General features: G+C 40.4%; 1 protein-coding gene across 1 annotated transcript in view; it reads left to right on the top strand.

Moving 5' to 3' along the window:
- flii (FLII actin remodeling protein) overlaps nucleotides 1-25,607 on the top strand; it is a 77,187-nt gene that overhangs the window by 39,680 nt on the left and 11,900 nt on the right. Inside the window, exons 12-24 of the mRNA XM_043711627.1 lie at nucleotides 1,034-1,167; nucleotides 3,075-3,287; nucleotides 7,436-7,615; nucleotides 8,208-8,287; nucleotides 10,078-10,152; nucleotides 11,478-11,561; nucleotides 12,180-12,351; nucleotides 13,083-13,187; nucleotides 13,377-13,568; nucleotides 14,128-14,316; nucleotides 17,996-18,135; nucleotides 19,246-19,453; nucleotides 24,862-25,016. Of these exons, the coding sequence (XP_043567562.1) occupies nucleotides 1,034-1,167; nucleotides 3,075-3,287; nucleotides 7,436-7,615; nucleotides 8,208-8,287; nucleotides 10,078-10,152; nucleotides 11,478-11,561; nucleotides 12,180-12,351; nucleotides 13,083-13,187; nucleotides 13,377-13,568; nucleotides 14,128-14,316; nucleotides 17,996-18,135; nucleotides 19,246-19,453; nucleotides 24,862-25,016 (1,927 nt within the window). The remainder of the gene's footprint in view (nucleotides 1-1,033; nucleotides 1,168-3,074; nucleotides 3,288-7,435; nucleotides 7,616-8,207; nucleotides 8,288-10,077; nucleotides 10,153-11,477; nucleotides 11,562-12,179; nucleotides 12,352-13,082; nucleotides 13,188-13,376; nucleotides 13,569-14,127; nucleotides 14,317-17,995; nucleotides 18,136-19,245; nucleotides 19,454-24,861; nucleotides 25,017-25,607) is intronic.

The raw sequence follows: 25,607 nt of genomic DNA, 5'->3' as shown, positions 1-25,607 counted from the left end.
AGCCTATTGGCCCATCTGAACAAGATCCCATTGTAATCTGAGGTAACCCTCTTCGCTGTCCACTACACCTCCAATTTTGGTGTCATCTGCAAACTTACTAACTGTACCTCTTATGTTCGCATCCAAATCATATATGTAAATGACAAAAAGTAGAGGGCCCAGCACCGGTCCATGTGGCACTCCACTGGTCACAGGCCTCCAGTCTGAAAAACAACCCTCCATCATCACCCTCTGTCTTCTACCTTTGAGCCAGTTCTGTATCCAAATGGTTAGTTCTCCCTGTATTCCATGAGATCTAACCTTGCTAATCAGTCTCCCATGGGGAACCTTGTCGAATGCCTCACTGAAGTCCTATTTCCTGCAAGGTATTTTCAGTTATTCTAATATACTGAATTCTCCAGCTCTGACATAGATTTTGCAGGCTTACGATCATAAATCAACTTCTTCTGCAATTGCTTAGAGAAAGATGAAAGATATTTTATAGCAGTAAGACTGTTCATAACAGTATGTGACTGGAGGTTAAGAGGCAGAAGCCCAATCAGTAGTTTCTAGTGGTAAGGTTCAAAGTGCCCATGGCTGATTTTAAAAACAATCCTTGGGTCAGGTGCGGTTGATGATCATAGTAAGGTTAGAAACTTGATATCTTCAATCTGGCTCTGATCATACCTGGTGGGAAACACTTTATATCAGTGCCCCTCTATCAACATCAAGCACTCTTAGGCCATTTTAGGTGCTTGTTAGATATCAAATGCAACTTTAATTACTGTTGCTTCAATATTGTCACTCAGACCCAATGCTATTCTACCACTGTTCCTCGGTGCTCATTCTGTATCCCTATGAATGTGTCTGTCCAGTGTGATGTGGGTCTCAACGTTTTTTCAATGCATCATTCAAGTGGTTGTTTTTCACATCAGCTAAGACCAATGTATCTATCATCATGTAATATCCTCTCATCGGGAATGGGATTTAACATGGTATTTGGAACATAAAAAATTGTCAAACTTAAAGATATTTTCTTTCTCCTTGATAATAGGAGTCACTACTCGAGATCCAATAGCCCGCAAAATGCGTCTGCGAAGAAGAAAGGACTCAAGCCAAGATGACCAAGCCAAACAAGTGCTAAAAGGAATGAGTGATGTGGCACAAGAAAAAAACAAAAAAATGGAGGTAGGTAAAGAAGTTATTCTGACCTTTGAAAACATGTAGCAAAAGCAATACAGAAAACTCTTGACCATGACGTGTTTTTTAATTTGTAACTCATTTTTACTAACAGCATAAAACTGATTTATAAGTATGTAAACAATGCGTTTGAATCATTCAATGTGATTATTGGCAAACGTTTGCATTTTCATCTTGGATAACACTTAATCTGCAAGGTTTTGGTTTTTGAAGATGGGTAGTGTTGAATTTAAAACAACACTGAAAACAGCTGGCTCCAAAATAACCTTCCTATTTGAGCTCCTAATTTCATCTATACAAGCATTTGAGTGAATTGAATTGAATTAGCTTTATTGTCACATGTCCTGTAATGAGTACAGTGAAAAGTTTATAAATCATCAGTACGGCACCATCTTAGGTGCAGCTTCTTCAGTTACAAGAATAGTGGTGACTGAGGATCTGCATTTCAACATCATTTTGCCTTTCTTTCTCCGCCCCCCCCCCCACCTATTTTTGTTGAATTCAATTAATGATCCCTACCTGCTTGTCTCTTTGTGTACTTGAAATTAGGCGCAAGCAGAGTGAGTAAATTGAAAATGAACTTGTGGATTGCTCAGGATCACAGAAGAGTTCCATCACAAACCTGCTTAAATTGTAGAATGACACAATTTCCAGCAATGCTATGCTTCCCAGTGTCGGCAATAATTATAGGTTCAAATGCCTAGTCCGGTACTTGAACCCACAGTCTTCTGACTCATAAAGTCCAGAGTACAACCACTGTAAGATAATTGAACACAAGTGGTGGAATTTAAAATGCCCCCTGAGGTGGGATGAGAGGTGCTGCAGGTTGTATCATTGTGTGGAAGGGACAGGACCGGAGAGCCTGGGGACCGCGTCACTTTCTTGATACCAGCTTTCAATTTAATCCAGGAGAAGGGTCAAGGAATGTTGATGAATTGAGGCCATTAAGCATTAGAATTCAGAATTAGAATCCCTTCAGTGTGGAAGCAGGCCCTTCGGCCCAATAGGTCCACATGGACTCTGCGAAGAACAACTCAACCAGACCCATTCCCCCACCCTATATTAACCCCTGACTAATGCATCTATCATATACATCCCTGAACACTATCGGCCATTTTAGCATGGCCAATACACCTGGCCTGCACCTCTTTAGATTGTGGGAGGAAACCGGAGCACCCGGAGGAAACCCACGCAGACACGGAGAGAATATGCAAACTCCACGCGGTCACCCGAGGCTGGAATCAAACCTGGGTCCCTGGCGCTGTGAGGCAGCAATGCTAACCAGTGAGCCACTGCCAAAAGTGGCCACTGAAAGACTATCTAAGGCCTTGTCCTATAATTGCTGGTATTTTATGGGTCCACGTCTGGGTCCTCCCAGATAAATTATGGGAGGCGTTCTTATAGCCGGGTTAGGAGCTGGCATCCTGGACGACATATACCTGATAGGCCTGCTATTGGAAGTGCCACTAGATTTGATCTTTTTGTGCTTGCCAATAAACTGACAAATCACTGCCCCCTCCTCACATCATCCCTGTATATATTACAGTACTAGAGTGGTCAGTGTTCGAATATGGTTGAGCAGCACTGAACAATTATTTGCTCAATGATCTGTGTCATGCATTCATGAATTTTCTGTCTAATGTGAACAGGGGCTTATGTTAATAAGGGCTTATGCCCGAAACGTCGATTCTCCTGTTCCCTGGATGCTGCCTGACCTGCTGCGCTTTTCCAGCAACACATTTTCAGCTCTGATCTCCAGCATCTGCAGACCTCACTTTCTCCTTATGTTAATCAACTTTGTCCTCCAATTACCTGACCTTCAGATTTTGAAATGCTTGTAGACTTTTGCTAGAACAGTACTTTGTTCCATTTCTGAGGCATCTGTTTCTTTGCAGGAGGTGGGGGAAGTGAAGAGCACAGACTTAAAGACCAAGCGCTGGGATCAAGGTCTTGAGAAACCTCCTCTTGATTACTCTGAGTTCTTCACTGAAGATATTGGTCAGATCCCAGGGGTCATGGTTTGGCATATTGAGAATTTTATTCCAAGTCAAATTGATGAGGCTTTTCATGGAAAGTTCTATGAAGCGGATTGTTACATTGTGTTGAAGGTAACTATAAATCTAAGGATAATCTAAGAATAGGAATCTGCTTCGGCAGAATTCTTGTATTATAATTAATTCAATTAATCTTTGCATGAAGCAACATACATTGCAAGTGCTGCAACGGTTCAGATAGGAATTTTGCTGAATTCAAAGTGTATCATGTCACACTTATTTTAATAAGTTTATGACTTTCTCCTGTAACCTTTTTCTCAGATGCTGGTATTCACAAACAGACACTTTGTGACGAGATACAGTTTGAGCTACGTTTTTAGCAGGGATTATCTGTGGACATATTGATGGCATCCTGAACTATGATTTGCATAGGATAGTATTCCACAAAAATAGTTGTTAATCTTGTACTGTAGAACAGTGCAATAGAGATTGAATATCCTGTTAGAAAAGTGGAAAATGCTCACTAATAACCAGTTTATTTATAGTATTGTAAATGAAAAGCAAGTTACAGAGTAAAATCAGGAGTTAGCCCAGTATTTACTTTGCACAGAATCTAAACTGCACTGAGAAAAGTGCAAAATATAGCAGTTCTTCCTTTAATCCTTTTGGACAGATCTAAGATAAGATGAATTTTATGTGACTGTGATCAAGATAAGCTTGCTATCTTCATCCTTCTAAATCTCTCTCTAGGTTTTGGCAGAGCTTAGAATATTGTTCTTTAGTTACTCCACTCCCATCCTGTGGATATGACTACTCTTGACTGAATTCATTCTTCTCCATCTCATTGTAGTCAGACAGTCACTCTCAATGACTTCTCTTACTTTTCCTACACCATTACCTCTGTTGTTACCCAGGGCTCTGTTCTCAGTTCCCTCCTGTTTCTCATCTATAATAATGCAAGCATATATGCTCACAACTCCCACCTCTACCTCCCCATCCTCTGCCTTAATATCTCCGTTGTTGCTAAATTATTAGACTGATTATCTGACTTTTAGTGCTGGTTGGGTAGAAATAAGCCAGTCTATTTGCAACTTTGTTGCTTTTGATCCTGATTCATGCAGTCATTGTCATTTTCAACATCTAACATCACTAGCTTTGCCTCTCTTCAGCTCATCTATTGCTGCCTTAACCATCATTTCATCCCTTTGTTCCCAGAAGACTGAACTATTTCATTGCACTCCTGGCTAGTCTTCCATACCCCACCTTCCAGAGTTGAGGTCATTCAAAACTCTCTCTTAACTCACAACAATCCTCTTCGTCTATTTTCCACTCTAATGCTCGTGCTAGATGCCTAACAGACAAACAACGTGATGAGGACATGCCACGATCCAGCACACTAAACGCACGAACTTTGATATAAAAAAATCTCTGAACTGACAGTCAGACTTCTCCAACCACTCAGATTTATGACAGCCCATAAACTGACAGCCACCCTCAGACAACAACTCACCAGAAAAAAAACCCTATACCTTTCATGTGCAAGATAAATACAATTGACAAGATTGCATGAAACACTGTATAGGACAAACAGGCAGACAGCTAGCAATCCACATCCACGAACACACTATCCACTCAACGCCACGACCGGTTTAGAATCCCTGCAGTGTGGAAACAGGCCCTTCGGCCCAATGAATCCCCACCGACCCTCCGAAGAGTAACCCACCCAGACCCATTGCCCATTACTTTATATTTACCCCTGACTAATGCACCTAGCCTACACATTCCTGAACACTATGGGCAATTTAACACAGCCAATTCACCTAACCTGCACGTCTTTAGACTGTGGGAGGAAACCGGAGCACCCCGAGGAAACCCACACAGACATGGGGAGAATGTGCAAACTCCACACAGACAGTCGTCTGAGGCTGGAATCAAACCTTGGTCCCTGGTGCTGTGAGGCAGCAGTGCCAACTACTGAGCCACTGTGCCTAACTGCTGTCCCTAGTAGCCATACACACAGATGACAAGGACCACAAATTCGACTGGGACAATACAACGATCATAGGACAAGCTAAACAGGACAGCCAAAGAGTTTCTAGAGGCATAGACTCACCTATGGACTCCATCAACAAACACATAGACCTGGATCCAATATACCAGCCACGACAACGAGCAACCGGAAGCAGTGGAAACGGAGCCAAATGAATTCCAGAAGACAGTACAGCAGCACTACACAGGAGGCTCCAAAGCACTGAAGATGTCACCTAGACATGGGATGAAATGCCTGCAAATCAACTTCCCAGCTCGGCGAACATGCCCACAATCATAGCAACTGGCATGAGAGCTGCAAATCTTTACACAAACCCCACGTTGACCTGCACTGGCTGCTTCTCGAGTAATGTCTTGATTTCTAATTCTCTCACTTGTTTACAAAATCCTTTCATGCTTTTTTTTCTGTCTCTATCTCTATAATTTCCTGTAACCTTTGAGATAGCCCCTTGATTTTAATTACTCCACCATTGGTAGCCATTATTTTGGGAGACTAGACCTCAAGCTCAGGAATATCTTCTCTCTGCCTCAGTACTCTATATTTACCCCTGACTAATGCACCTAGCCTACACATTTCTGAACACTATGGGCAATTTAGCACGGCCAATTCACCTAACCTGCATGTCTTTAGACTGTGGGAGGAAACCAGAGCACCCGGAGGAAATCCACATAGACAATCGTCCAAAGTTGGAATCGAACTCTGGTCCCTGGCACTGTGGGGCAACAGTGCTCAGTGGTTGCCACCATGCCATCCAGTAGTTCAGTGTGATACTTTCTTTAATGAACCTGAGAGGCACCTTGAGACTTTTTGTTATGTTAAAGGAGTTGTATAAAAATATAAACTGCTCTTAAACTCATTTCCTAGCTTCGCCATTCAAAACTGAAGGTAGAATCAAATCAGAATTTTCTTTTTCTTTCCTCTATGTAGAAGTTAGTTTCTTTGAAATCTTCTTACTTCAAATATTTAATTCTCCCATTTATGTCATTGTTTCTGCAGCATGTGGTAGGTATTGTATGCTCTCCAGACTCTTCGTAAAGAAATATTTCTTGTTTCAATCTCGTTAAACTCCTGGTAGCCATTTGAGGGAAGAAACCACAGTCGCCTTTACTTGGGATCAACTTACTCGTGGAATAAAACATATATACTTAACCCTTGTGTGACTGACTGTCTTCTCAAATCTTATCAGGTCTGACATTATCTGTAGAGTATGAAACAGTTAACATTTCAAGTCCATTATTACTCTCTTATGGAGCTGACGAGAGAGGTGAAAATATGATGTGTTTTATTTTCATCACCTTACTTAAACATGTTATGACACACCTCTGGGCAAATGGAAGTTGAATCCGGACCTTAAAACAGGGAGGAGCAAGTGGAGCAGAAGGTAGGGTAAGGGGCAGGTTAGCGAAGTAAGGAGACTAGATACAGGTGGCTTTGATCTGTGATTAACATCTGTGATCTAGCCCTCTTCTCTCCTCCCTTCTTTTGCCTTTATCCTTTGATCTCTAATCTTTCTTGCCAAACAATCTGTCCCTAACCTTCGCTTCAGTTGGTTTTGCTCCTGTCAACAGCATAACATAATATTTTCACCTCTTCTGTCAGCTCCAAAGAAGGCATAATGAACTCAATGTTAACTTTGTTTTTCTCTCTCCACAGATGATGGCAGACCTACTGTGTTTCTTCAAACTTTTCTTCTTTCAGATTTCTATTATTCACAATATTTTGCTTTTGTTGAAGTAAATTCACAAGTGAAAGACAGCCTCTTAAGGAGACATTATATCAAATCCTCAAAGGAAACTTACAATATTTCCATCCACAGATAATTTTAAATTAAATAATGCATTCCTGCTCCCATGGTTTGACTGATTACTAAGAATCAAGCATGCCAATGGCATTGTCCTTTACAGGGGTACCCTACAGGCACATAAACTAACTATTCTATAAATGTCTTCTACCTGTATATACAGAAATTTAATTGATATAATTAACATATCCCATCTTCATTCCTCTATTGATAAAGCTGAAAAACTAACTTGTTTATAATTTTTCTTCTGAGAAGGTGATGGGAGCTGTCTTGAGCTCCCTCTGTTTTTGTGGTCATGCTGATTTTGTTACGAGTTGCCAAGTATCAGAAATAATGCTCAACTTCTTGCCCCCCCTTCAAAACCTTTTGCAGTTTTGAACTTTTTTTTTTCTGTGTAACTTCATTTTGCAGACAACCCTTGATGAGAATGGTGCATTAAACTGGCAGATTTTCTACTGGATTGGTCAGGAAGCTACTATGGATAAAAAAGCTTGTGCTGCTATCCATGCTGTCAATCTCCGGAATTTTTTAGGTGCACAGTGCAGGACAATCCGTGAGGAAATGGGTGATGAGAGTGAAGAATTTAGTTTGGTCAGTATTTGGTTAAGTATAGCAGGTGATTGCATATGGATATCAGTATTGATTCTGTTGTGATCTGGATTGTATCACTTTGATTAGCATGCATTATTCACTATTAAATACTTTTTGTTTTCATCCTCTTCCAGTATTGTCCTTCTCTTTGAATGTTCAGATTAATGATGGGTAGTTTCATTGGTATTATGGCACATCATGATATACCCAAGCAATTACCTTCAAGGATAGGCCTAAACCTTTTAATCCTGTTTTTATTTCAAATTTCCAGGAATTGCCCTTGGCAGCTCACTTAATATTTTCTCAATAGTTTGGTTCCTGGAACAGTTCATTTGAAAAGTTCATTTGCTGTAGCATTTCACAGCACAATGCAAAAAATTTTGGTACTATTAAACTGAGTTTTAGTTAGCAACTTCTGTTGACAATTTGATTTCACTAAATGGGTTGTGGCAACTTGCTCCCTTTTAAATGGGACTTGATAGATGCGTTACACTGCAGACGAACTTCAGTATGGATGTCAGTTTTGTCAAATTTATATCTATTAAATTAAAATTTTTTTTGCTGGTTTTAATATTTACTTTGATGTCTATAGGTATTTGATAATATTGCCTACATTGAAGGAGGAACAGCCAGTGGTTTCTACACAGTGGAAGAGACACAGTACATCACCAGGTAAAGGACTTAGGGAAGAACTGGCTTTCCAATGCAGAGGATAGAATGAAGGAAGTAAGATGATGAGAATGAGGGTTGTTCATCTTCATTATGAGGCTGGATGTAGTTTATAATTATTAACAGACTGAAGGATAAAGATAATGGAAAATCAGCGCCAATAAGGGTCAAAAACTCTAATTCCAACGCTGATCACATATATAAAAATACCTGTTTTTTCTAGTTCTTCCCTTGAGAGCCCTTGTCAGTAATTGGTAGAAATCAATCCAAGAATCAGCCTTGAAATGCACAGTCCCCCACCCCAAATTGGGCATTGTTGGAATTGGCTGGGTTGAGTTGGCTGGAGGTGTGTTGAGCTAGGCATTTGGAGGTTGTCCTGGTTAGAGGGGTGGTGATAAGAGTTGGTTGTCAGGGGGAGGGGATATTGGGATACTAGTGATGAGTTGGATGTTTTAGTTTCCTTGTTACCCAGGAGTTAAAGTAGGTTTTTTAATTGTTGAGGAGAAGTGATGTCAGGACCTCTGAAATCTCTGTCTCTCAAGGTCTTTTGTTGGGGTTTCCATACCTATGGTAATTATCTGAGGGAAACTCAATTTTCTGAGCAAAGCATGGGAATCCTCACAGAGTGGAAGCAGGGCATTCAGCCCATTAAGTCCACCCAGACCCAGCCACTATGCTATCCCTTAACCCGACATTTCCCTGGACACTATAGGAAATTTAGAATCCACCGAAACTGCACATCTTTCGACTGAGAGGGGAAACCTGAGCACCCAGAGGGAATCCATGCAGACACTGGGAGAATGTGCAAACTCAACCCAGACAGTTGCTTGAGGGTGGAATTGAACACAGGTCCCAGGCACTGTGAGGCAGCAGTGCTAACCACCAAGTGCTGCATGTTTCTTAACTAGTCATGATCTGCAACTCCAGTCTACCCTGTCCAAACCACTATCTGGCCATTGGAGCTTGTGAGCTGTTGTTATAAGATGTTATGCAATATGATTATAGTTTTAGATTCTAAATTCACAATAGTATAATTGTGGCTTTAGGCCTTTTGGAATATAATGTCTCCTAGCTGGCAGTTTATCTCCATAAACTCAAATCTAAATGTGCCAATCTATAACCTAATTGCATAAATGGATGTTTTCATAATGTTAGTGGAGAGGATGCATATAGACTGTTATGTTTTGCATAAATAAGATTTTAGTATGTTAATGTAACTATTATAAATAGCTATCCATGGTATTGCACATGAGGTGGGATTCAAAACCAAGTATAGCCTTAAAGTCAAGTGGGTTTAAAAGGTGAGATCAAATTCAACTAAGTTGCTCTGATGTATTTAATTCCCATTTTGAAAATGTCTAAGTAAGCATCTTCTAATGTTTTTCATGTAAACAGTTTCCTGTTACAGATGATAACTTAGTTAAATTGCTGAAATTGCTTTTTAAGACAGATATGCACTGCTGTTCTCAGCAACTGAATTTTTTAACATAAAATATATTTAATCCAAAGTAAATAACACATTTGATCCTATTATAAACTATCACTTAAATTTACTTTGTGTCTATTAATATCTTCAGCAAGATTTTTATTTGAAGGTCTGTCTCTTTCCCAAAAGCTTGGACATATTCTTGCTGGTCAATGCAGTAACTTTAGCTAAATGCAAGTCCCCAGCTTTAGAATTATTTTTGACCCATCTTGAGCAACTTCTTTTTTCAGTTGTTGTATTTTGAAAATAGGTAATTGCAATTCTTGCATGCTGCTTCTATTTTTATAAACTATTTTCCCCCACACAGGTTATTTCGGTGCTATGGTAAGAAGAACATAAAGCTTGAGTCTGTTCCACTTAAAGGCTTGTCACTGGATCCTCGGTATGTAGGATGGTATTTGACGCTCTTTAGATTTGTGATTCTCTTGTTCATCTCACATTAATCAGTCAAGCTGTATTTTAATCATTTTGCCCCAACTGGCATTGACAGTCATCCGATACAGGGATGTTCCTCTAGTAGTTTGTATTGTGTTCTTATTTTGTGATATGAAATTACTTTGCAAGCAGAGATGGGCTTGCAGCCATCAGTGATTGCTTTACTCTCTCCAGACTCTCAGTTCAGAATGACAGTATTTTTGGCTGCATTGTTGTGATTTATAGAATGCAAGTGGGCATACTTTTACTTGCACAACTTTACCATCTTGCTCATGACAGTAGTGTGCTGAACAGGAGACTAAACTGAGTTCTAATAGTATACAATTGTAATTTTTATCTGGATTCTCATATAAAGAATGAATAACTGAGCCATCTCAGAGTGTGGGTGGAAATGGTGTTTGGAATGGAATGGAATAATGGGGGACTGCATTCCATCCACCAAAGGTTGGCACCTTCCAGTGTGGGTGCAGGCTGCATCTGTATAACTGCATTCTAGCCGGAGTTGGCACATTTAGGAGAGTTGGATAGGGAGTGGCTTTTTGGAAAGTAATGCAGGTGGCTTGGTTTGATATTACCAGTTTTTCTTTCCTCTTTTGACAAAGGGGAACTAAGGGCCTAATACATTATGAAAATATAATTCCCCCTACCCACCTTGTTCTCTGTCACTTTTTCCTGCCCCTCCAGTTTTTTTTTTCCCCCTTGTCATTTGGTGAAATATATAAGTACAGAAATCCACTTTTCCTTAACGTCTTGCTCTTCTTCATGTGCAATACAATGAACATCTAATTTATTGGAAATGTTACGAAATGAAAGTCGTGATGGAACCTTAGCTAAGTGTCTCTGCCCTCCAAAATGGCAAGGCGTTAAACACAGTTGTAGTTTTCCTGCTGCTACTTTATCTAATAGTGGCTAAACCAGCAAAGATCAGTAGTTAGACATGAAACTTCCATGATTGTATAGCCTAATTTTGCAGATTGTTCTTTTCCTTTTCCCATCACTTTTCCCATAACCTCATTCCCTCAGTACTTGTGGTGGTGTTTAGAGGGATTAGACTTCTGTGCTGTGAGTTGTATAACTTGATCTCCAATACATTTGAACTTGCGTATAGGGTTCTAAAAAATAAAAGCAGTTCTCCTGGCAGCATCACTTAATTAGATATTAAGCCTAAATCCATCAAAAGTGACATTCAGAATAATATCCTATGGCATACTTGGATTTCTCTTTACCTCATTGTCTTTTTTTCAGGATGTGAACGCTTTTTTTTTCTTCTAGCTTTGTGTTTCTCCTCGATCATGGGCTTGAGATTTACATCTGGAGAGGCTCCCAGGCCACACTCAGTGCAAGCACCAAAGCCAGGTACTAGTCCTTCAGGGTATTGTATACAGTTTTTATCACTATCAAAGGATGCATAGGCACATGAATGAATGAAGAGAGAAGCACCAGGACTGATTTGGGTGTAAACGGGATCAACTTCATTGATTGTCAAAATTTTAAACTTTACAGTCTAGAAAACCAATTCATGGGAATCTTTCTTGGGTGTCAGGTGTTCTATTTAGGAAGTGAACCCAGAATGTGCAAGATAAAATAGGCCAGTAAAGCCAGAGAAAGTGAATTTACATAAATTTTAAGTGATTTTAAAGGATTAACATATTCCGTGATAAATATGTGAAATAGTAGTGATGGGCATGAGATGTATATTTCAGTTGTGGACTGGATAAATTGAATAGGCCCAAATGGTCTTTCCAAATTTTTTATTTGTCAGCCAATGCAAAGTATTTTAGAGACAGAATGCTGATGAAACACTAAGGTATTCTAAGTTGTCATACTGTGGGCTGTTAGCTTTATTATGTTTTTAGATTCGAAGGCAGCATGCCCATTATGAAATCTTGGTTAGACAATGTTTGAGAATAGTTGTTCAGCATGTGGAAATGTTTTATCTGAAGTGTTTTGTAATCAGATTTTCCTGTCTTTCAGACTGTTTGCTGAAAAGATAAATAAAAATGAGAGAAAAGGAAATGCAGAGATAATACAACTAATGCAAAATCAAGAGACACCAGAATTCTGGGAGGCATTGGGAGGACAACCTGAGGAGATTAAGTGTCATGTGATGGATGATTTTAAGCCAGTGCGGCCTAAGCTTTACAAGGTCTTTGAAACAAAGATTTTGCTTTTTTTTATATAGAGATTGCAGATGAAACGTCAGTATGTTTTGCACTGTACTCTCCTAATATAATTCATACAAAGCTTTTTTTTCTTAGTTTCGGGAATGAGGGCTGATGAAACTACAGTACCCTCTACACAGTAGCCTGAGGCCGAAAGAGCATCAGTGTAAAATGTTCAGAGTAACCTCTTATTTATACCAGGGAAGCTTGAAATATTTTAGATAGTGAATTGAAATATGATGGGGTTGTCTCATTCAGGTACATTTTTTGATGGTTTAGGGAAAGCAGTGGCATGTTTTGAAAATAAATTATTCACAAGATGAGGGCATCACTGGCTGGGCCAGAAGTTGTTACCCATCCTAATTGCACAGAGGACAGATAAGAGTCAACCACACTGCTGTTGGTCTGAAGTCATGTATTCCAGAGCAGGTAAGGATGGCAATTTTCTTCCCTAAGGACATTAGTGAACCAGATAGATTTTTCCAGTAATTGACCATGGATTCACGATCATCATTTAGACTGAATTCAAATGCCACCATCTGCCGTGGTGGTTTTTGAACCTGGATTCCCAGACCATTACCTGTGTCTCTGGATTGCCAGTCCATTGATAATACCATTAGGCTATTGCCTCCCTGAAATCAGTTTTGTCTGAATGTTCCTGCACTAAACTCTAGAACAACTCGTACAATGCATGTTTCATTTGTTGTTTCTTTAGGTTGGCTTGGGTCTTGGATACCTGGAGCTTCCTCAGATTAATTATAAACTCTCCGTAGAGCACAAAGTGAAGCCAAAAGTTGATCTGCTGCCAGAGCTGAGACTGGTACAGTAACTTTTCATATGGGTGTTGAATTCTGTATGGTGTTTAGTAGTGAATGATTGATTTTGTGTTTAATACCCAGCTTGGTTGTTATGTAATTAAATCTATTTGATTGTCCAGCTAAAACTGATGTCCTGATTTATTAGTGTCATTCGGCAAGTCGTTTGAGCACAGTTTCCCTTTTCATTTCAGGTCCAGAGTCTTTTGGATACACGATCTGTCTATATTCTTGATTGCTGGTCAGATGTTTTCATTTGGATTGGACGCAAATCTCCTCGATTGGTCAGAGCTGCAGCCCTGAAACTGGGGCAGGAGTTGTGTGGCATGTTGCACCGCCCCAAGCATGCCATTGTTATCCGGAACCTGGAGGGGACAGAATGTCAAGTAGGAAACCTGGCTTTGGGTTACTATTAGGAATGTGCAGGAAATAAATGGGCCACTATTTCATGTTGTTTAAATACAATTAACTCATTCTTGATTAACGTGAATTTTGTCAGCATAAACTGGCTATAATGTGATTGGTGAATTGTGGACGTTGTTTGCATAACACAAATTTTCTGTAGAACGTGAAAAATAGGTTTTCTGTAGCGCATTCTTCTACAGTGCGATTCCTACAGCAGTATTCCATAGCGTGATTTTCTATAGCGCAAGGTTGCAGAGGAACAGAACTGTCACGTTATAGTAGAATGTCTGTAGCCAAAAATGAGTTAAATGACAGCAAGCTTTGAGTTTAATCATATGTAGGTTGTGGAAGGAAGATGAGATGATGACTTAGCTATTTTGAGATTCTGGATCATCTGAGTGAACTAAAAAATTGAAATGTGAAAATTGTGCAGGATGCTTCCTGTGCTTGATTGCTTATCGGTTAATGTTCTCTTGCTTTTGATTAAATTATATTAATGATTCTGTTTTCTAACAAATATGACCTATTGTTTGTAACTAGGTGTTTAAATCTAAATTCCGTAACTGGGATGATGTCCTGAAGGTGGACTATACAAGAAACGCGGAGACTGTGCTGAAGCGAGAAGGTCTTATGGGTAAAGTGAAGAAGGACACAGAGAAGGGAGACCAGATTAAAGCAGATCTGACTGCCTTATTTCTGCCACGACAGCCACCAATGCCACTTTCTGAGGTATTGGATGTCATTGCATTTAAAACCACAGAAACGAGTGATCCCCATTGAAGCGTTTAGGTTAAAAAGTAGATTTATCAAAAGGAGCCTGACTCCAGCGATTTCATCAATAACTCTTTGCTAGGCTACACCACCGTCAATTTTTGCAATCAGGTGCTGCTTCCTTCTGGAATTAATTCCATAGGCACTAATGTTATTTTGCAAGAGGAAATTGTAACTAAAAGGTTCAGTGTCTAAGAGTTTTGTGACAGTTCAAGCATTATATTGGACACTTGTTTGTAGCCTAATCACTGGTTGTAGTGTTGAGCATCCTGGTTTGCCCTACACCCATCATTTTTCATTTAGCTTTTAAAAACTGTTTATTAAGGGTGATGATGGGAATGCAACCTTTCCTAATGGTTTAGTCAATGCCTTCTAAAATTAGGCTGCTTAAAAAGCCAAGTTTCTGACCAAGATTGTGAATTTCACCAAAGATCCTCGGATTGTACCTTCCAAACTCAGGACCACTTCCATCTAGAAGGACAAGGGCAACAGATGGAGCGGAACACCACCACCTTCAGATTCCGTTCCAAGCCATTCACCATTTTGACTTGGAAATATATCGGCAGTCTTTCACTTGCTGGGTCAACATCTGGAAATTCTCTCTCTAATGGTATTGTGGGTCAACCCACTGCAGGTGGACTGCAGTGGTTCAAGGAGGCAGCTCACCACCACCTTCTCAAGGGCAACTAGGGATGGGCAATAAATGCTGGTCAGCTAGCAACGCCCATATCCCACGAAAATGAATTTTTAAAAAAATGAATAAATAAAATTTAGGTCTTGATATTTCAATAAGGCAGACAAAATTGAAATGTTGGAATGGAACGGGCTAGACCAGAAAATAAAGGATAGGTTAGGACAAGTTGAGGAAGGATCTTTGTACAAAGGGGCAGTGAGTAGAATCCTTTTGGGTCAAGCTAATAACTAACCAGGGTCGGTGTGTTTTGTTTTAATTCATTCATGGGATGTCGGTATTCCTGGCCCATCCCTAGTTGCCCTTCCGAAGATGGTGGTGAGCTGCCACCTTGAATTGCTGTAGTCCGTTTGGTGTATGTGTACTTGCAATGCTGTTGAAAGCAATTCCAGGACTATAACCCATCGACACTGGTGTAATGGCAATATATTTTCAACTCAAGATTCAACTCTGGTGAATGGCTTGGAGGGCAACTTGCATGTAGTGGTGTTTCCATGTCTTCTGTCCTTGTTTTTCTATACGCTTGTGCTTGTAGTTTTGACAGATGCTGTCTAGAGAACTTGATGAATGTTTGGATTCTATTTGGAGACGGTGTGTGCTGCTACCTGATGTCTCTCATGGAGGGAGTAGATGTTTATGGATATGGTGTCGATCAAGCAGGCTGGATGATGTCAAGCTTGTTCAGTGTTGTTAGACTTGTACTCATCCAGGCGAGTGGTGTGTATTCTGTCACTCCTGACTTGTGCCTTCTAGATGGTGGGCAAGCTTTGGGGAGTGAGGAGGTGAATTATTTATTGCAGTATTCCTCTGACCTGCTGTTGAGAGCCAGTTTTTACATGGCTGGGAGAAAGTGAGGACTGCAGATGCTGGGGATCAGAGCTGAAAAATGTGTTGCTGGAAAAGCGCAGCAGGTCAGGCAGCATCCAAGGAGCAGGAGAATTGACATTTCGGGCATAAGCCTTTCTTCAGGGCTTTCCTGAAGGGCTTATGCCCAAAATGTTGATTCTCCTGCTCCTTGGATGCTGCCTGACCTTTTACATGGCTAGTCCAGTTTAGTTTCTCATCAATGGTAACCTCACGATGTTGACAGTGGAGTATACTAATGCCATTTGAAGGAGTGATAGTTAGATTCAGTTGTTGGAAGTCACTTTTAAAACCAAACCTGGATTTTTGTCCAGGTGTCGCTGCATTTGGATATGGACTGCTTCAGTATTTCAGGAGTTGTGAAAGGTGCTGACTTTGTTCAGTTATCAGTGAACATTCCTACTTCTGACATTATGATGTAAGAATGATTGTTAAGAAACAGTTGAAGATGGTTGGGCCTAGGATACAATCCTGAGGAATGCCAGTACAGATGTTCTGGAGCTGAGATGACTGACCTTCCACAACTAAAACCATCTGTTTTTTTATTCCAGGATGCCTCAAACCAGCAGAGTTTTACCCTGGCTTGCTGTTGCTTTCAGTTTTGCTAGCGCTCCTTAATGCCATGCTCACTTAAATGTGGCCTTGATGTCAAGTGCAGCCACTTTCACCTCCTCTCTGGAATTAAACCTTTGTTCAAATATGAACTAAGACTATAATAACATCAGGAGCTGAGTGGTTAGGTGTACTCCAACTTGAAATCACAATAAGTTTTGACTCTTTAAGGGAATCAAGTGATGAGGAAGTTGGGCATGAAAATGGGTTTGTGGTCATGGGCCAGCCATGATCTCATTAAATGATGAATCAGGGTAAAGGAGCTGTATGGTCTAGTTTTTGAGGATATCCTAAAAATGAATAGCACAGATTTTTCACAATTTTAATCAATTTTCCAAATATTTCAAGGAAAAAGTGAGTATTGATATTTGTGGATTGGCACAACGAATCACTACAGGCAATTGGAGTGTGGCTTTTATTTTCAGGGCGTGGAATACAAATATGCTATAGTTGTGTGATGTGCTGATTAAATTGCATTTTGAGTATTGTGCACGATTCTGGCTACACCACCTCAAGATCAATGTATTAGAGGAAGTCCAGTTCAGATATTGAGGCTAAAGAGATTAACCTTAGAGTATAAATTACATAGACAAGAGTTTCATTGTGTAGAGAAGATTAGGGATGAATTAATAGAATTATAGAAACCCTACAATGCAGATAGAGAGAGGAGCCATTTGGCCCATCGAATCTACACTGACACTCCAAAGAGCTTCCCACCCAGACCCATCCCATCCCTATGACTTACCCACCTAGCCTACAGGGCAGTTTAGCATGACCAATCCACATAAACTGCACATCTTTGGACTGTGGGAGAAAACCAGAGCATTTGGGGAAACCCATGCAGACACAGGGAGAACATGCGAACTCTGTGCAGACAGTCACCCATGATTGGAACTGAACCTGGGTCTCTGGTGCTTTGTGGCAGCAGTACTAACCACTGTGCCACCCCTTGAGCTGTTAAATTGAGCTGTTTAACATAAGGGATTTGATAAGATAGACAAAGGTAACTTTCTTTAGGAGTTGACAGCAACAGGAATAACTCTAAAATTGGAGCTATGCTGTTGAGGTGATACTGGGAACCAGTTCTTCAAACAGTTGTGGAAATGTGGAGCTTCCTTTCCCACAAACAGTGGTCAAAAAAATAAACTACAATGAAAAGTTCAAAGTGGAGATGGAGATTTTTTTTAAGAATATAAAAGGGTATAGATCCATAATGGGTAAATGGAATTGAGATATGGATGAGTCATGAACTAATGAAGAGTGGAACAGGCTTGAGGAGTTCACTGTTTGATTAGAGTAAGACTAACTAATTCCTATGTTAATTCTGTACCCTTTTAATTGTGGCAGCAATATTTTGAAGGTATTGAGATTTATAGAAATTACTTGAATTAATTGAAAAATATGTCAGCTTTTTCTTTACTGTTTGGTGGAGTTGAGATACAGCTTTTTCAACTTGGTTTCTAATTTCAGGCTGAGCAACTAATGGAGGAGTGGAATGAGGACCTGGATGGAATGGAAGGCTTTGTGCTTGAAGGCAAGAAATTTGCGCGCCTTCCAGAAGAAGATTTTGGTCATTTTTACACTCAGGATTGCTATGTCTTTCTTTGCAGGTAACTAGTTGAATGGAGTTAAGTATTAGTCTAGATAACTACACAACCACAGTTCAGTCCAGGTCTTTGGGCCTCCTAAAAGTCTGAGACTAGACTGAGCCAGACATGCACAGTAGGACCTCTTGGAAGTCTGACAGAGCTGAGTACAGGGTAACTGGATGATTTATACTTCTGATGGGACTGTTATTCAACATCTGGAATCCTCTGAAAACACACTTAATTCTCAAGTTACATTCAGAGACTTTAGGGGTGTACCCACTTGCTTTTCTCAGTGGTTAACTGGAAAAGGTTAGGGAGAATTAAAACTGTTCCATCTCCTGATTAGCTATAAAACTGTCTCTACCCTTGCCAAAATGTCCAATAACCCGACTCCTGGTCAACTGATATTTGCTCCCCGCTAGTCAGGCCCTCACAGCTTGATCCACATGCCACCTGAACCGATCATGGCTACTGTGCCAGTCTATACACTCACCCATCTGCCATCCTTGCTTTGTCACCCATTTTGCTATCCTACTGTCTTCCTCCACCGGCCTGCCACTCTAAATCCCTCACCCACCTGCTGACCTACCACTCATCTATCTGTAAGCCTGCTCTATTCCTGTACTTTCTCTCCTGGTCAAAGATTTTTTTACATCTTTTATCCCCTAAAATATAGTTGTTATCACTGTAAAAAAAATAAATTAAAAAAAATTGGTTTGCTTCCAGAACTGATCCTACACTAGAAGGTACAAGTGTGCCTATGTTTTTAAACAGTCCTGAATTGAGGTTTGGGCTAGAAAAATGGAACTGTGGTTGCCAATCCTCGGAAAATTTAACTTTGTGTTTTTATTAATCGTTTAGCTGGAAAGCATTCATTTAAGTCTCTGATCTCGAACTGCAAGTTAGAAGTTTGATAATTTATGAATACTATCTGAAGTCCTTAATTGAATTGTTGCATGTACGTACTTGCTTCTAGTTCAGCCCATTAGCTGCATGTACGAGCAATTTATCAATCTCAATTCATTTGAAACCTCATGCATTGAGCGAAGTCTGTCGTCTCTTTCCTATACTCCACCCACACTCCCCGCCATGTCTGTTGATAGTTATTATGGTTCTTTTGGTTTGCTTTAGGTACTGGGTTCCAATGGAGTATGAAGATGATCAGAAAGATAAAGAGAAGATGGAAGAGAATGGAGATGAAGAAGAAAAACAACAAGAGGAAGACTTCCAGTGCGTGGTGTACTTCTGGCAGGGCCGTGAGGCTTCCAACATGGGATGGTTAACTTTCACCTTCAGCCTGCAGAAGAAATTTGAGAGCCTTTTCCCTGGCAAGCTAGAGGTAAAGAGTTCTGTGTTCTCAATACAAAACGGTACAAAACGTTTTCATAGTTAGATTTATCTATCAGAGCAAGTTTAAAAGGTTATAAAGACGTGATTTTTTTCCTTGCCTATGGTGTTTTCTCTTGTTCTTGTCTCTCTTCTGACGACATTAGCCCTCAAGGTTCAAGGGGCATCCTATGGTCTGGCGATTCTAAGACAAGCCAGCTGTGCTCTTTTCCACAATCTGGTAGGTATCTCTGGCAACTGTTACCTATCATTACCTGCTTTTGAGGAGGTGACAATGAGTCATTCTTGAACTGTTTGTTGAAGGTAGTCTGAGATCTGGTAGGTAGTGTTTCAGGATTTAGACCCACTGAAAATGAAAGAATAGCAATGTGTTTTCAAGTCAGTGTATTATGTGACTTGGCAGGAGAGCTTGGAAGTGAAGGTGTTCCCATGCACCTTCTGGTTCTCGTCCTTATACGTGGTGGAGATCACAAGTTTGGGAAACAGCCAATGCTGTAGACTCATACAGCACCTTTGGTCCAAGTTGACCAAGTTTCCCAAACAAACTAGTCCCACGTGCCTACATTCTGCCCATATACCTCTAAACCGTACCTGTCCAAATATTTTTAAAAGTTGTAAGTATGACTTGCTCTGGCAGTTCATTCCACACATGAACTACCCTCTGTAGAAAAAGTTGCCCCTTGGGTCTTTTTACAAATCTTTCTCCTCTCAAGCTTATAAATATGCCCCCTACTTTTGAACTTTACCACATGAGGGAAAAAACCCTTGATATTCACCTTTATTTATGCCCCCCCATGATTTTATAAACCTCAAGAAGGTCATCCCTCAACCTCCTATGTTACAGTGAAAAAGGTTTCAGCCTACCCTTGTAACTCAGTGGTACTGGTAAATCTTTTCTGAACCCTCTCCATCTTAATAATTTATTTTCTATGGAAGGGTGACCAGAACTGTAAACTGTACTCCAAAAGTAGCCTCTCAATATGACTATTCCAACTCCTATAACTGAATGGTCTCAGCACTGAAAGCAAACATGCTAAATGCTGCCTTAGCCACCCTGTCTACCGTAATGCAACTTTCAATGAACTAAGTACCTGAGCCCCAGGTGTCTCTGTTCAACAACACGACCCAGGACCCTACCATTAACCGTATAAGTCCTGCTATTGTTTGTTTTACCAAAGTGCAACACCTTGCATTTATCCAAAATAAACTCCATCTACCTCTCCTCTGCCCTTTGGTCCAATTGATCAGGATCCCTTTGTAACCTTAGATAACCTTCATTGTACCACTAATTTTGGTGGCCTCCACAAACTTCCCACCCATGCCTCCTATATTCTCATCCAAATCATTGATATAAGTGACAAACAAAAATGGGCCCAGCACCAATCCTTGTGGGACATTGCTGGTCACAGACCTCCAGTTCGAAAAACAACCCTCGGTCATCACCCTTTGTCTCCTACCGTCAAGCCAATTTTATATCCAGTTGGCAAACTCTCCCTGAATCCCATGTGATCTGACTTTACTAATTAGTCGACCATGCACAATCATGTTCCTGTCTCCACTGTTGATGTACAGTGCCAGTAGCATATTCCACTTGCAGGCTACACTACAGGTTGTGTGAAACCACAGGAGATGGGGAGATACGAAATGAATATTTTACATCAGGTTTTGCTGTGGAAAAATGAATGGAGGCTAGGGAACTTGGGAAAATAAATATTGATGTCTTGAAAACATATGGAAGAGGGAAGTGCTGGAGGCCTTTAAAATAACAAAGATGGATAAATCTCCAGGCTCTGATCAAGTGTATCCAAGGATATTGTGCGACGTTAGGGAAGAAATCGCAGGTCCACTAGCAGAGATATTGTATCATTTACAGCCATAGGTGAGGAGCCGGAGGGCTGGAGAGTAATGTTGTGCCTTTATTTAAGAAAGACTGGAAGGAGGAGCCTGGGAACTACAGATGTGTGAGCCTTATGTCAGTGGTTAGTTGTTGGAGGGGATTCTGAGGGACAGGATTTGCATGCATTTGTTGAGGCAAGAATTGATTGGGAATAATCAGCGTGGCTTTGTGCATGGGGAATTGTGACCACAAACTTGATTGAGGTTTTTGCGACATACTCAAAAGGATTGAGGGCAGAACGATAGACTTCTACATGGAATTTTGTAAAGTTTTTGGCAAAGTCCACATGGTAGACTAATTAGTAAGGCTAGGTTATGTAGAGCTTGCCAATTGGATATAAAATTGACTTGATGGTAGGAGACAGGTTTTTTTTTCCAGACTGGAGGCCTGTGATCAGTGGTGCTCCATGGGGATCGGTGCTGGGTCCACTGTTGTTTGCCATTTATATAAATGATTTAGGTAAGAATAGAGAAAGCACGGTTAGCAAGATGGCAGAAGACACCAAGGTTGGTGGTATAGTTGGTAGTGAAGAAGGTTATCTGAGATTACAAACAGATCTTATCAATTAGGTCAATGGACTGAGGAGTGGCAGATGGAGTTTAATGTGGATAAATGCAAGGGATTATATTTTGGTTCAATAAGCGAAGGTACAACATCTACAATTAAAAGTAGGGCCTTGGGTAGTATTGAACAGAGACCTCAGGTTCAAATACATAATTCTTTTGAAGTGTACGTCACGTATAGATAGGGTGGTTAAGAAAGTGTTTTAGCACATTTGCCTTCATTGCTCAGACCTTTGAGTATAAGGGTTAGGATGCTATGTTGAGGTTGTACAGGATGTTGGTGAATAATGTGTAAAATTCTGGTTGCCCTGTTGGAAGAAGGATTGATTAAGCTAGTGAGGGTTCAAAAGAGATTATCAGGATGTTGATGAGGGTGGAGTGTTTGAGTTATAAGAGCAGCTGGGTAGAGTTGGACATTTTTCACTGGATCATAAGAGGTTGAGCAGTGACCTTTTATAGATGTTTATAAGATCATGACAGGTCCAGATAAGATGAATGACATGTGTCTTTTCCATAGGATGGGGGATCTCAAAAATAGGGGGCATATTTTTAAGGTGAGAAGAGAAGGATTTAAAAAAGACCTGAGCAGCAGCTTTTTCATGTAGAGCGTGGTTTGTGTATGAAATGAACTTCCAGAGGAAATGGTGAATGCCGGTACAGTTACAACATTTAAAAGACAGCTTAGATAAGCACATAAGTAAGAAATGTTTGGAGAGATATGGGCCAAGCATAGACCAGTTGAGACTAGTTTTAGTTTTGGATTATGGTTAGCATGGACTGGTTGTACCAAAGAAGAGTCTTTTTCTGTGTTGTATGAATCTGACTCTACAGTGATGGAATTCCAAATAAGTGCATTGCTTTGCCGTGAATAGTGGTCAGTGGTGATCCCCAAGATATTGCTTGGAGATGCAAATATTATGGGAGATGGTTAAACTCTGTTGAAGATGGTCACAAATCACATGACACTGGGTCATAGTCTAACAGGTTTATTTGAAAATGCAAGTGTTCGGAGCCCGAAAGCTTGCAGTTTCAAATAAACCTGTTAGACTATAACCCGGTATCTTGTGTTTTTTGACTATCCATCCCAGTCCAACACTAACACCTCCACGTCACTGTTGAAGATGGTCATTTCCTGGGGATCATGTAGAAAAAAATGATACTTGTCACTTCACAGCTGAAATATTAATATGGTCCTGGTATTGTTCGCGTGTGGGTGCAGATTGCATCAATTTCTGATCATTTGACATTAGCAGGGTGTTCTGCTTTATTAGTAAATTGTCGTACTTTACGTGAATATCAAGACATAAATGAAACATCTAAAGATAGCTGGACATTGTCTGCTGGCCTGATGAATACTATGGATGTGTTTTTGGCTTCTAGTGGCTACCTTCTTTTGTACCAACTATTGCATCAGGCATTGACGACATTTTCTCCTCTTGATTCCTGTATATTTCCACAGAATGCTGACTGTACACTGCTTGGTTCCATTCAAAATTTTTTAATGAGTTAGTAGTGTCCACATACAGCAAAAGTCCACTACTAGGAAGATTAAGGGCAACAGATATTAAGAAAGCATTTGTTCTTGTCATCCTGTAAGCTTGTCATCCTGTCTTGTACTGTTCTTTTATCATCACCTGATCAAAATCCTAGAGCACCTTGCCTAGCAGCTCTTGGGAATACCTTCATTCCACAGACAGTATCAGTTCAAGAAGGTGGCTCACCACCACATTCTCTGGCACCTAGGGATGAGCAAGAAATTCTAGCCTTGCAATCAATGCCCACATTATAAAATTGAATAATATAAATAAATTAAGTTATAGATTATAGTGGAATATAATTCTGCTAATGGCACACAGTGCCTCATAGACAACAAGTTTTGCCTGCTGGACCTACCCCACTTAAGTGGTTGTGCCATATAATCCGGTGGAAGGCACCTTCACTGTGAAGAGGAGACTTAGTCTCGAAGGACCATATGGTGGTTACTCTTGCTCATTATGTCCTAGATAAGAGAAAACATGGGCAAGTAAGTTATTTTTTTCATTTCTTCTTTCGCCAACTGCCAAAGTCCAGTCTGGCAGCTGTGTCATTTTGGCCTTGTCAGTAGTATTAAACTGAGTCACTTTTGATCATGGTGATTCATGAAGCAGGAGGTGATTTGTAGATACTAATTAGCAGGAGGTTTATTTGCCCACTTGAAGCTGAGTCTCTTGAGGGGCTTACAGTCAGTGTTACAGACACAAAACTGTTCCCATTATACTAGCAGTGGGCTGCAGCTCTGGTGGTGTATTGTGACAGTGAGAAAGAACATGCTCAAAAATTATGAGTGAAGAGTCTCTGGCATTGACTAATGGGTATGGTTCTGCCTTACGTCCACTAGTTTTAATCTGGAACACTTTGCAGGGTTGAATGCTTTCATTGTAGTCTGATTCAAAGCTGAGGTGATGTGAGTCCTCTATTATATTGGTTTGATACAACAGACTGAAGTGAAGTTACCATGATCTGAGAGGATCATCGGTTGCTCTCTCATGAGAGGGAGACAGCTGATGATGACTTCAGCCAGTACATGCTGTTACCATCACTGTGCTTTGGAAACTGTCTTCCAGCCAACTGAGCTAACTGACCCATAAGACTAGTTTTCTAAGGCAGTTGAGAGTAGAACACTGGTGTGGAACTGGGATCATGCAGAGATCTGACTGGGTATATTGTCTGTTTTATTCCCTAAAAGGCAGGGCAATAGTACTATAAAGTTTTGTATAGCTATATGGCTTCAATTAAAGTATTGTGCTAACACTCCACCCTTATTACAAGTTCTGAAGAGAAGTAGGAGCAGTCAAGTGTATTGCTGCTGGAACCATGCAGGTATGTAGTGGGGATGTTGTATTGGGCTTGAAAATACAAGGGAGGAAACAAAAAATAAATGGATTAATTTTTGTCTGTCAGGTGGTGCGGATGACCCAGCAGCAGGAGAACCTGAAGTTCCTTTCTCATTTCAAAAGGAAATTCATTATTCACAAAGGAAAGAGAAAGGCCCCAGAGAATGGTCTGCAACCCAGCCTATATCACATCCGCACCAATGGCAGTGCCCTTTGCTCCAGGTGAGGCTTTGCAAACCTGACTTTGATATGACATTGTTCCTTTTCTCCTTCCTTCTCCTTGCATTCCTCTGCTCAGAAGGGCAAGTGACTAACTGATACCCAGTTTATTTCATTACTTGTTTCTGGAATGTTTGTGAGGTGATTTGCTCCATGTGGTGAAGGTACTTCCAAGAAGGTGTTAGCTGCATAATTTCATAAATTAACTCGGTCACAAGCAAGAAATAATGATATGTGTCTGGTGAATTTGGATTTTTGTGATTTGGTGTAGAACTAATTGTTGATGGTTTTCCATGCACCTGCTGCCCGTCTCCTTTGGTGATCAAGATTACAGGGAGGGAAATTCTGGTGAAGCAAATTTAGTGCAGTACATCTGATAGGTTGTAAAGCACTAACCACATACTTGTAGTAGAGGAGACTGAGGCAGAGTGAGTAACTGGGAATTCAGCTGTTAAATCTTTAATTATAAAATAAAAGGCAGAATCCAACCTTGAATGAATAACATGTAAAGGAAGTTAAAATTGTATAGTTAAACAAACAATTGCCTGTTAGTGGCTGTTATCTATGAAACATGTGAAATTGCATACCTAAATT

Source organism: Chiloscyllium plagiosum, chromosome 21 (assembly GCF_004010195.1).
Source record: "Chiloscyllium plagiosum isolate BGI_BamShark_2017 chromosome 21, ASM401019v2, whole genome shotgun sequence".
Classification (NCBI taxonomy): Eukaryota; Metazoa; Chordata; class Chondrichthyes; order Orectolobiformes; family Hemiscylliidae; genus Chiloscyllium; species Chiloscyllium plagiosum.
Note: the sequence above shows the minus strand (reverse complement) of the source record. Positions and strands in the feature narration are given on the sequence as shown.